A 12,828-nucleotide genomic window follows, 5' to 3' on the forward strand; every position below is an offset into this window, starting at 1 on the left:
TGCTGCTCTGTGACTGGTGCTTCTCTGTGATTGGTGCTGCTCTGTGCTGGTTTTCAGGTGTTTGACTGCAACTTCCTGGAAGACGAGGTGAGGTACGAACACAACGGCAGTCCTCTGCTGGGGGAGGACACTGTCATGCTGAGAGTCTACAGGTCAGTGAGTAGCTGTTGCAGTAGCAGCAGTAACACTTGTCTTATTTTGGTCCAAGTCTCAATTAAGTCCTGAGTCATTTTTTCTTTGGCAAGTCACGTGGTCAAGTTGAGTCCTTAGTTAAGGCAAGTCAAGTCCCAAGTCAAGTCACGTGTCAGAAATAATCTAGAGTGGGAGGGTGTAACGGGTAATGACTAACGAGTGCTTTTCCTTTGGGGGGGTGGGGGACGTCAAGTAGTGAAAAGCTTGACTGTTGCCATAACGAGGAGCTTGACTGAGTCAGCCAATCACCAATCTGGGAACCCAGAGTCTATTTTTTATTTGAAAAAATAGACTGTGGGACAGCCCTACCTTTTTTCCCGGCTTCCTATACAGCGCGCCTCTCCTGCCACCATCACTTCCTTTTCCGCAGTTTTAATGCATACCTGCCGGCCAATCAGAAATGAGTATTCACCCAGACCATGCTATAAGTTGCATTAAATTGCCTTTCCTTGTTTTTATGTTTACATTTGGGTCACCAAAAAGTACTTTGGTCACCAAATGTACAGGCTTGCTGGCCAGTACCTGAAAATATTGGTGTCTATCCCTGCTTTCATGTATGTTAGTTAACATGCAGCATCGTCTCTGTGTTCAGGTTCACAGCCTCGGACACGCTGGTGGAGTTGGTGGTCTTGCTGGTGCGGGTGGTGGAACCCTCTGGTGGTCTGGTGGATCTGGGCAGCGTTCCTCTGGTGGTTCCACAGTTCCTCGGTCTGTCCAACGCCATCGACACCTCTGTCCTGAGCATCCGGACCCAGCCGGGCCTGGCCTGCACCGTCAGACTGATGACCCACACCAGCGCCCTCTCTCTGGGCCAGCTGGTGACAGAGGAGGACTCCGCCCAGAGGAAGGGTCAGTCATTCCGCAACATCACAGCTGTCAGATGGGACAGTTAACTCATTCCCCGCCTTTCAACCCGTCTTTTCACCGCCATGCGATAGATGGCGCTCTCGGCCACCTTATGAAGTGCTACTATACTTGCATAGTCGCCCGCAAGCCAGAGTTACTGCCCCACAAAACCAGCAAGCATTCTCAGCAACGGTCTCCCTTCATCGAGGAAGCTCATAAAACACGTCCAGCCCGGTGCCTCAAAGTGGTGCAACAAACTGTTTCCCACGGGCTCGAGGTGTTGTCACATCACACGGGCTCGTGACAGTCACTCAACGCTCAAGGATTTCTTTCACCAGAAGCTGGTAAACACACATAAATCACTTCTCCTGTCAGTTAGATTACCGTAGTAATCCGCTTTGTGAACCCTCACATAGTGTAATATGGCCCCAGACCTCCAAACATCGAGCACCCGCCCCCCAGGCACGATGAGAGTGTGACTGACCACGTCCCCTCTCTGAACGGGGTGAATCTCTCCCTCGCATCTGCTGCACAAAAAGGCATTTTCCTCAGCTACAGAGATGCTAGAGCGAGAGATGGACGACCTACATTCAAGTGTCGATAACTAATATATATACAGTATATATATATACGTATATATAGACAGACTGCATAGAGACCAGGGGCCGGATTCAACAATATGTTACTAAGATAGATCAGATTTAGAGATGACATAAAAGGAAAATAAAAATGGCATTTTAATTGTAATTTTTTAGACTAAAATTAAGAAAAAATGACAAGAGGTTTTTGTGAATCCACAATCCAGGTACTGGCTGTAGATTTGTGACCCGACTGTGAAGCCTGTGTTGAGTGTCTGTCCCTCTCCTCTCTCAGGCAGAGACGCGCTGTGTCCGGGGAACACCCCATGTCTTCACGGCACCAAGGAGGTCCGCTTCCTCAAGACCGGCTGCCAAGAGTTCCTGAGCTCCAGGCTGAAGTACCAGCACCTCAGCCCGCCCTCGCCTGAAATCGACTACGTCCCCATCAGGGTGGAGCTGAGGGACCAGGCTACCAGGGCCCTGCTGGAGGTACGGGCAGCACCCAGAATCTACTGCTAAAGTCATTAAAGGCACACTATGCAGGATTTGTGGTTGTTGTTTGTAAACACACAGCATTCTAAATTGGCCCCTCCCCCTTGCTCCGCCAGCAAGAGAGACAACAAAGCCGGTGAATCGTACAAGCCCCATGTTGTGTGCTGTGATTGCCTAGTTAGGTGCTAGATCAGGCTGATTGGTTGATTTGGATTTTCAAATGAGGGAGAAGGAGGGGAAGTCAATCTCAAGGATTTTAACAAGATAATTTAACTTTTTTTGTAGGAAAAACCATCAGACACAAATTATTATTCAAAGTAGAGTATTTTATATACATCTTGAAACATGACTTTAGGGGGTCTTTAATTATGGCGCTTTTCATCACTTTGCTGCTGATTCTTTGATTGAGAACAGACCAGCCAGAATTTTTCCTCTCCCTGAATCCATCCCAGATGGAGGCGGTGTGGTTGCCGGTTCTGATCCATGGTGCCATGCCGAACCAGCCACCCCGCGCCTCCTTCATGGCCTCCTTCATCCTGGAGGTGGACCAGTTCATCCTGACGCCTCTCACCACGGCCGCGCTGGACGCCACTGACCCCGAGACACCGCAGGAGAGCCTGGTGTTCAACGTGACCACGCCCCCCGCGGAGGGCTACCTCACCCACCTCACCGACCACACCAAGCCCAGCCACAGCTTCACCTGGCTGGACCTGCACGAGATGAAGGTGGCCTACCAGCCGCCCAACAGCAGCCACACCCACCGCAGGAACTACGAGGTACTGCAGCTTATTAGCATGTTAAAGGACCACTTTGCCGATTTGTATCCAGCTTTGTCTGATTACAAAATCTGTATATATGCAAATGAACAAAGTTTCACTTCCCTTCATCTTACCTGGAGAATTGTGTTTGGCCACAGCTACAGTATGCCATTTTTGTGATTGGGCTGAATCCCTGTGGTGACCTAATGGAGCCGGATTATTTAATTACGTAATTAGGGCCAATTAATTAATTACTTTGGAAAGCCGAACTGAAAGCATTTATTGAAAAGAGAGATGCTTGGTTGCAAAAACAATATGTAAAGCAATTGTTAGAAACCAGCACCCCCTCCCTCCGCTGAGAGCACAGACTGTATATATTGTAGGTCCACTTGTAATTGTTACGTACCGGGTATGCGTATGCCGAATCTGGCCTGTGTGGGCGGAGTCAGCAGTTAATATTTTAACAGGCTACGCTGCGGCATGCATAACAAGTCCAACCTTAAATATTGATATGATAATAATATAGATTGTGATGATGCCATCTGAGGACTTCGGGTGACTTTCTGAGCAGCTACTGTAATAGCTACTTCCCTTAGAAAAGAGTTGGCAACATGGGCCACTTACCTAGTCTTGTTCGATAAAGCTAGCATCCAGTTATCAATTCCTAGATGAATTTCCAGTATCTTGAAATATTCTGTCGGTCTCCTCTGCAAGGTGGAGTTCAGAGCGATAGATGGCTCCTATATGACCAGCCCACCCATCTTGGTCCACATCTCCATCAGGGCGGCCGAAACAAATGCACCCAGAGTCTCCTGGAACATGGGTATGTGATTTTCTCTACATACCTGTAACTAACTGCTGCAATAATGTCAAAACGGACATGAATTTGTACTGTACTATTTTTAGGGCTGCACAATTACCGTAATCGTATTTTCATCATCATCGCAATATGAACCAGGCCCGGCGCCACGAGGGGGCCTAAGGGGGCTTAGCCCCCTCAGTTCAATTTTCGGCCCCCTCACTTGGAAAAGTTTTTTTTTTTTTTTTTTTTTTTAAGAATAGTTAATCTATAAAGGCCAGTTAGGCAATGTTTGTACCTGACATGTTTAGGCTGCTGTTTCTGCAGTCTTCATCAAATTTGATCAGTTTAAGTTGATGTAGGCTACCCCCTGTAAACATAGCTCTGTTGTTTCAGAATTGGCAGGGAAGCGCTATTTGCTGTGCTTTGGTTGTCACAAGGTGTCAGAGATGTAGCTATTTATTAAATTTGAACCTATGAACCCTTGAACCTGAAGCATCTGATCTGATTTTGTCTTATGTTGTAAATCCAGCGTACACCTTTCCCTTACAACAGTGCGCTCCGCCCCTCTGCCAAAGCCCAAACACGCTGTGTGTAGTTTCAGCTAGAGTCAGTGGGTATTTCATTTCTTTATTCAGTGGGCACAGGCTATGTTTGGGGTCCATGTTAGCATTATTAAAGCAGAAAGACATAGGAAATGTGTATAGTTAATATGCATACTTTAATATTTGTTTAGTTATCGCAAGTCGTATCGTCATCGCTATATTGAACAATGTTATTGCACATCGCAGATTTTCCTCATATCGTGCAGGCCTAATTTCTATTAATATACCCTGGCCTTTTCACAACAGACATTTTGTGTCTCAAAGCAGGGTAAACACAGGTGTAACCAATAACATTAGGGAGGGCCCCGGCACTGGAACATCTCACTGGAATGGAATTTGGAAACCATCTTTAATGTATTGGTTACACCTGTGTTTACCCTCCCTTGAAACACAAAATGGCTGCTGTGAAAAGGGTATATTCCAATTCACAGTATTACATGCACTACATGTGTCGACCGACGCATGTAAAAGGGAGGGAGAGAGAGGGGGGAGAGGGAGAGAGATCGAGACAGAGTCCTGCATCATCGTTCATCCAGAATGTTTTGGCATTTGATTATCTGCCCAATTCGGTGTCTATATTTCAGTTCTTTGATTCCTTCTGGGAATCTTTTGCCTTCGACATAAAAAAAAGGAAAAATATGAAATGATACCCATACCTGCCTGTGGTTTTCCAGGACTGGACCTGTTGGAGGGTCAGTCTCGACCAATCACGTGGGAGGAGCTGCAGATAGTTGACAACGACAACCTGGACGCCGTCTACCTGGTGGCGGTGGACGGACCTCTGCACGGCCGCCTCAGCGTCAGAGGTGAGCTGATGTCATGGGTCACGCTGTCTTAACGAGCTTCTTATCTTCTCATGAGCACTACTGTAATTGCCTGTCAGTTTTAACAATGGCAAGAGTGTGATGAGTGATAAGACAGGAGTGATAAGACAGTTACAGGACGCCGTGCGTCCTGTAACCTGCTGCTGTTTTTTCTTTCTTTCTTTTCCACATTTTTTCTCTATTTTCTCTTTCTTTCTGTAATCGGCCAAATCCCCCCTGCTGTCCTGGTTGTTGCTCCACCCCCTTTGCCAATCTGGCTTCTTTTCACCTGACAGCGAGGCGTTTCACCGGCAGGACGTAGCACGCGGGACGATCACACAATTTCCCCCAGTCCCCGCTCCCCCCCAAACAGGTGCCCCGACCAACCAGGAGAGGCGAATCCCCAGAGAAACTGGCCTGTTCTTTTCTAGCTTGCCGTGCATGCGTGTGCTCGGCGTGCGTCCGCGTGCTCGAACGTGCGTGCGCGTGCTCGAACGTGCGTCCGCGTGCTCGTACGTGGGGAGCATATGTCCGGTGGCCCCTGCATGTGTTTCTAATCAGGTGTAAAACGGTTGGCGGTGGCGTGGCCCGGGGGCCTCCTCGCCCTCGCCTGTCCCTTCCACCCCAGCGCTCAGGGAGACGCGGCCACAGTCTGAACAGATTGGAGGGACTGCTGCCATTTCATGCCGCCGTGCACACAGAGCAGATGCCCTGTCCCCAAACAGGTCCTCATCCTACCAGCTAGAGGAGGAGGGGTGGTGGGGGGCAGGCGGGTGGCAGCAGCGCCGCAGGGAGGAGAGGGAGCTGACCTTTCATGGCTGCTTTAGACAGAGAGAGAGACACAGAGGTAGAGAGAGAGAGAGAGAGAGAGAGAGAGACACAGAGGTAGAGAGAGAGAGAGAGAGAGAGAGAGAGACATAAATTGGGTTTCCATCCAAATGTATCCCAAATTCGGACAGAATTTTCTGAAAATCTGCAAAAGAAAATGCAAACATTTTGCACGTTTCCATCCACCACTGTCATGTGAAGGGAGTTGGTGAAGAGGATGCAGCCAGTTGTGCTGCTGAATGAATGCACTCGATACGTCCTGTTGTCTTGCAGGCAGCAACCGAGCTCTATGGAAAACTTCTATGAAAAAGAATTGATAGGACAGAAGGCAGACAGGAAAGGTTGGGTGAGAGAGGCAATGGCGTGCGGCAAAGGACCGCGGGTCAGAACGACCCGGGGTCGGCCGCACGAAGGACTGAGCCTTTGCGGTACGCGCTCGACCAGGTGAGCCACCGGCACGCCCGCAAGCTTCTAGTAATTGAAGGTTTCTTGGTTATGCACAAAGCTACTGTACACACCATAAAATGGATTACCAGGCGCCACTCTTCAATTTGGCAGTTACTGTAAGTGAATAAAATGTCAATTTCTAGAAGTGAGTTGCGTGTTAATCCCGCAGTCTTCTTAAATTAAAACACACGGCGGCAGGTGAGCTAAACCTTCACATTGTGCCTAAATACGTGCTGCTTATTTACCTTACAAGTGTATTTAGTGTCTTCAAGATTCAAGATCATTCATTGCCATAGTGCAGTATGCAGCACAGCCATCACAAACAAGAGAACAATAGCAGAAGAACGAACAGAAAACCATCTCAAATGATAAATTATAAAGTGCAAAGTAAAAGTCCTTTAAAGGCACATTATGTCAGATTTTGGAAGAAATGTATGTCCATAAAGTATTTTTATTACCACTGAGTGTATGCTCCCGTAACGTAACTTAAAAAATGAAACCAGCCGCGTCTCTCTGCGTTCAGCCGGTCTTGTGCAAAGCTGAATTCTACGAGCAGACTTCGGCTCCTCTCAGGCCGAGGTTTCGCGGAAAATCGTCCGGATGTGACGTTTCTGCGTGCTCACGAGCCTGCCTCTCAGGGCTTCAGCCAGTAAATACACCAACGAAGAAGAAGGATAACACAGGCTAACGTCACATTAGCTAATGCAGTCAATGAACGTCAGCGAACAACCAACAACACGAGTCCAGTAAAAAGTCCACATGGAAGCTCCACTAATAGCGTTACCGTCTTGTGTGGATAATGTAACAGTCGCAAATATGCCTAACGTTAGTACCGTTATGCTTATGGAACATTGTTAGACTGCAGTAACAGATCAAGTCTCTGTTCCGTTTGGTCGCATACAGCTCACATCAGCACCAGGCATATGATAGGGGAAGCAGGCAGTTAGCTCCTGGCTCATTCTAACATTAGTATCCATTTCCCCACAGCTAACGCAAGCCAAAACACCATCAAACACGCCACAATAAACAAAGCAACCAACACCAGGTCTATGCTGTCATTGTTTTAGCCAGGCAGTGCGCGCCAGCTTATGGACAGCACATGCTGCCTGCAGTTACTCTAATGGCCACCGGTGTCACTAAGAGTCAGAAGTTACTGAATGAGCCTTAATGGGGTATACATATAAATGTCCATGTAACATTGTCATGTCCAGTAAAGTCCTGTGATACATAATGCACGGGGTGGGAGTAGGCTAGTGTCCATGGGATAATGTCCACGTAAATGTCCAGGTAAGATGCCAAGTACACGTCCTTTAAGTGTCCGTGGGACAATGTCCAAGGGGGGGGGGGATCCCAGTCATGGCAGAGCCAGTTTGAAGTGAAGTGAAGTGAAGTTTCAGGGTGAAGTGACAAGGTGCTGATTTGAAGAGGCGGATGGCAGTTGGGTAGAACGCTGACATATGGCGACACGCAGTGCATCCTCCTAGCAAGCCTTTGTCATGTGTTACGGTCGGGTTGTTCTCTTTTGCCAGCAGCCTAAGCAAGACAACATGAACCTGCCTGCTTTTTGAATGATTAGAAACGAGAGACAAGATTTGCTTCATCTGTTTCCACTGCACTTAGTCCCATTTACCTTTTATTGATTATGCCAACTTTTCCACTTCCCCAAAACTTTTATGCGACATTTGGAGACCCAATCCTCCACCCCCCACCCCCCCCCCCCAGTGTTTCCATGCAGGTTTTTTTATGAGCAAATTAGAAACAGGTGGATGGAAACCCACCTGGAGAGAGAAGGAGGACTGTAGCTTTTCACATAAGCATTCCTACTCTCTCTCTACCAACTGTATATTTCAACAGAGTTGCCAGAATAAAACTTTGTCCCTGGCCGGTGGGACGAGCTGTCAAAACTCTGCCTCCCGTTCCTCTAGAGGATTCCAACGAGGATCTGATTGGTTCAGAGGGAGTTCTGGCTGAGGAGGTGTGTGTGTGTGGGGGGACCCCTCAATCTGCGACTCGGGATCCCATCACTGGGGACAGTCACTGCGGGGTCGCTCCCACGCCTTCAGCCAAATGGATGGCTGCCTGTCTCTCTGCACACACACACACACACACACACACACACACACACACACACACACACACACGTGTCCTCCCCACGCGTTGGGTTTTTTGGGCCTGTTGCCCATGCGCTACCTTTGGGCCCAATTACCAAGTAGTTCTTGTCTCTGGACGCGTCCCGGGCTCCCCTGGTAAAGTGGCTAATGAGGTTCAGCTCGCGACCGCTCACCACTCGGTCTGTCTGCTGACCTCGCCCTGCTGTCCCGCTGGCAGCGCCGCACGCTCGCCCCGCCCGGGATGGACGCCATTTTACCCACTGGTGCTCCCAGAGAAAGCCCAGCCAGCGCGCCTCGCCTTCAGGCACTCAGAGAAACTTGTTATTTCCAAGTGACAATATGCGCTCAGTGGAAATACAGCATGTGTGTGTCGCAAACGCTAATTGAATCAAAGCAGGAATAGATAGGGGAGAGAAAGCTATGGCCGCCAGCCGGCTGGTCAGCTGACAGATGGATGTAGGACAGTCAGGAAGTGTCAGTGAAGTTTGAATCTTCAAGCTTCAAATCCCCTTCAATAACAACCTGTTTAATGGAATATTATGTATACAGTATATCTTCGAATCTGAAATGAATCATGTAATTTAATGAGGAAAAAGTCTGAACACTATACAAAGCGCAATTTACATCTGTTTTGATATTTTGAATTGAAATATATCTACTTACAAAAAAAATCATCCTATGACCATTTCTAGAAACACCCTGTTTATACCATGTCTACAGCTTTTTCCCCCTCTTACAGTGTAAGATAAGATATGTCTCTATTGCTTTTTTTGTTTGTTTAATTATTTTATTCGATTTTGGTGCTTCTTTTTATATTTTATATAAAAGATTTTATGGAAATCCACGTTATATTTGAATAGCTCCCATAATGCAATACAGTGACTGTAAAGCAGTAAAACGCAACCTTGAGTTGGTTGCAGGGGGTCCCCAGCAAAAAGGGAAATAATTTATTTTCACTATAATTCCATCCATAAGTAACACAATGACAGAATGTGTGACTATTTGTTCATGGGTTTCATACACTTTCTGTAAACATCTAAAACAAAAAATATTATCAGATGGGGAACCCTGGGACAAAATCTTACCATATGTGGGTCTGTGGTCTAATTTGTGTCAGTTTATGGGCCTTGACATGAAAAAGCGAACAAAAAAAGAGAACCACTGACGTAGAAATTATTTTATGGATCCTTGATAAGTCATGGAAAAGTTTGGAAATTGTATCCATGAAAATGTGTTGGAACCCTGTTAACCTGCCTCTGAAGCTTCTGTCCATCTCTGCCCCCTGCAGGAGGAAAAGCCTTCATGTTCCGTGTGCGCGACCTGCGGGCGGGGGTGGTGGTGTACCATCACTCTGACAGCGACAGCACCAGCGACCACATCGTGTTCCGCATCAGCGACGGGCGCCACAGCGTCCGCCACAAGTTCCCCATCCACATCCTGCCCAAGGACGACTCGCCACCCGTGCTCGTGCACAATGTGGCGCTGGAGGTGCGAGAGGGCGGGGCCGTGCAGCTGGAGGAGTCTGTGCTACTGGCCTCAGACCTCGACTCCAGCGATGACCTCATCCTCTACCGGGTGGTCTACGCCCCCCGCGCTGGACAGCTGGTCAGGAAGAGCTCCGCCCACCAGACAGGTGAGTAGATACTCACGAATGGTGGCATTGGATTCGAAGTGAAAAAATACATGCAGTCCCTTATAGGCATCGTGATCCGACCTTCCGTTTCCCAGAAAATGTCAACTTTTCTCTGATTGGATAACAATTGGCCGCGACCTCCCACTATCCAATCAGAGTATCGAATTAATTATCCCTATCCCTAGTAACAAGAATAAATGAACCGACAAGGACTGGCTGGGGCACAAGACTCTGATAGGCTACACAGGGAGGAGTGATTACAAACAAGACACCTTGGGGCAGACAGAGAATATGGCCATGGCACACGTAGAACTAGATGAACAAGACAAGAAATTCCAAACACAAAGAAATACAAAACCTAGGACACTAGGACAAAGTCCAGACCCATGACAGCTGCAGGCAGCTAAGAGCAGCTAACTGGCTCCCTGTCTGGATCATTTGTCTCTCCCTCTTTCGGCCTGCAGGCGAAGCCGTGGACAGTTTCCTGCAGAGAGATCTGTTCCACGGTCAGATCTTCTACCAGCACTCTGGAGACGAGCTGTTTGAAGACTCCTTTGACTTCACGCTGTCCGACAGCCACCAGCCGCCCAACCTCTCCCACAGCCACGTGAGTATAGCGGGCACCCTGATCTCACAGAAACACCTTCAATGACCACGACCATTTAACAATGCATTCCATGGTGAGTGGCAAGTAAAGGGTTAAAATGACGAATGAACAGTGACATAAACATGGGGGAGTGTGACGATGATGACCAAGGGCGTTGTGGTCAGGGTGGTGGATGGGCGTGTATACGTTTGCCTTCGATGCCGACCACCCAGCGTTTTCAAAGTACATTTCAGTTGTCAGCCATATTCAAAAGTGTTTTTCTTATTTAAGCCTGACCAAACCAGTTCTCTAACCTTAACCAAGTTATTTTAGTTGCCTAACCACAACCATAACACAAGCTTTCTTTGGAACGTAATTACATTTGTAATGTAATGGAATATTTTCAAATTTGTGGTGGAGAAACGTAATTCAGGTTGTGGTGGAGCCAATTTTTTTTTCCATAATACGTGGCCACCACACGTAAATCGCTGATTTTGAGGTTGTGTTATTTTCACGTAGCCTATTTTTGTGAGAGTAGGAGAAGTATTAAAACTGCTAAATGCTGTTTGGCCTTCAGGCATCGAGCTGACATTGAAATATGGCATTACCATGAATGGGCATATTCAGTTATTCTGCTATGTACACAGTGTGTATTAAGCAGCTTTATACATACTGGTAATTATGTCCCGATTAACAATTTATGCTGCATTTTCAAAATTTGAAGCCTATCCCAGTCTCCAGCCTGTTAACGTTGTTTACCCACCGCTCCTGCACACCACAGCACAGGCTAGACGAGGCACGAATATAACCTATGATGTTCGTTAACGCGATATCTCAGCAACGCCTTCACAGAATTAATTCAAATTTTGCTCAAACCTCCACTTGGACTCAACGATGAACTAATTCGATTTTGGTGGTCAAAGTTCAAGGTCACTGTGACCTCACGACTGCCATTTTCAGGCTCGTTAACGCGATATCTCAGGAACGCATTGTGATTAGAAGTGCCATAAGGCTGAATGTCTGGACATACATGGATGCAGACTGCTCACTTGGTTGGTGGCAACATACAATCACGATGCAGTATTTCTAGTTGAGAATGTAATAATTTGTACTGTATGTTTGACCCCCCCCCCCCCCTTCCTACCCCAGACTGTGGTGATCCATGTGTTCCCGGTGAAGGACCAGCTGCCATTGGAAGTGGCGGGCAGTGTGCGCTCCCTGACCGTGAAGGAGACGGAGGTGATCCAGCTGACCCAGGCTCACCTGCACTTCACTGACAGAGAGCACCCACACACTGACCTGGCCTACACCATCACCCAGCCCTGCTTCAGCCCAGCACACCCAGGGTAAGTCTACACATCACCCAGCCTACAGTCACCCCTGTTTTTCTGTTGCTCTACGCTATGGAGCTTGCCTGATCCGATCGCAATCGGATCTCAATGTGGACACTGGAGACACTTATTAATACCAGTTGTATATGCAATCAGGTTAATGTGGTCAAGCACTATCCCATTGCAATCTGACCCCCCCCCAAATGTGGTCTGTGGCATTGGTATTGATCTAGAAGCCTCTCAACCCCCAGGTATTCTGGTCTGTTTGTGTGAAAAATAAAAACCTTATTTATTGCCCCTGTCAGAAATAACATGTAAACTGTTTGTGTTTGCAGGTTAATGGATGCAGGCCGTCTGTTCTACACAGACAGCACCAACGGCATGAAGAAAGACCCCATGGTGCCGGTGCTGAAGTCCTTCACACAGGTTCAACATTAATAACATGAATACCTACATTAATAACATGAATACCTACATTAATAACATGAATACCTACATTAATAACATGAATACCTACATTAATACAACACAGCAGTAGTACTGTAAATGCATGTTCTCCTCTCGTCTGGCAGCATGCAGTGAACCATATGAAGGTGGCTTTCATGCCTCCGGTGGAGGACATCGGGCCGGAGCCGCTGTTTGTCCAGTTTGTCTTCTCTGTCAGCGACCAGCAGGGCGGCGCCCTCACCGGCCTGCTCTTCAACATCACCATCATCCCCGTGGACAACCAGACGCCAGAGGTCAATTGTCAACTGACAATTTTTGCCAGTTCCCGCAATTTTACAGCAAAGATCCATAAAACTTTGCAAATTGCATTGA

General features: G+C 47.6%; 1 protein-coding gene across 1 annotated transcript in view; it reads left to right on the forward strand.

Annotated features, from left to right (window-relative positions):
• Positions 1-12,828, forward strand: part of frem1b (Fras1 related extracellular matrix 1b) — a gene marked incomplete at its 5' end in the record, with an annotated part of 59,776 nt that overhangs the window by 1,268 nt on the left and 45,680 nt on the right. Inside the window, 11 exons of the mRNA XM_083647355.1 lie at positions 58-152; positions 785-1,045; positions 1,916-2,105; positions 2,561-2,884; positions 3,581-3,689; positions 4,945-5,076; positions 9,748-10,092; positions 10,557-10,699; positions 11,828-12,024; positions 12,345-12,435; positions 12,582-12,749. Of these exons, the coding sequence (XP_083503481.1) occupies positions 58-152; positions 785-1,045; positions 1,916-2,105; positions 2,561-2,884; positions 3,581-3,689; positions 4,945-5,076; positions 9,748-10,092; positions 10,557-10,699; positions 11,828-12,024; positions 12,345-12,435; positions 12,582-12,749 (2,055 nt within the window). The remainder of the gene's footprint in view (positions 1-57; positions 153-784; positions 1,046-1,915; positions 2,106-2,560; positions 2,885-3,580; positions 3,690-4,944; positions 5,077-9,747; positions 10,093-10,556; positions 10,700-11,827; positions 12,025-12,344; positions 12,436-12,581; positions 12,750-12,828) is intronic.

The sequence above is a fragment of the Poromitra crassiceps genome, assembly GCF_964638095.1.
Source record: "Poromitra crassiceps genome assembly, chromosome: 12".
NCBI classification, from domain to species: Eukaryota; Metazoa; Chordata; class Actinopteri; order Beryciformes; family Melamphaidae; genus Poromitra; species Poromitra crassiceps.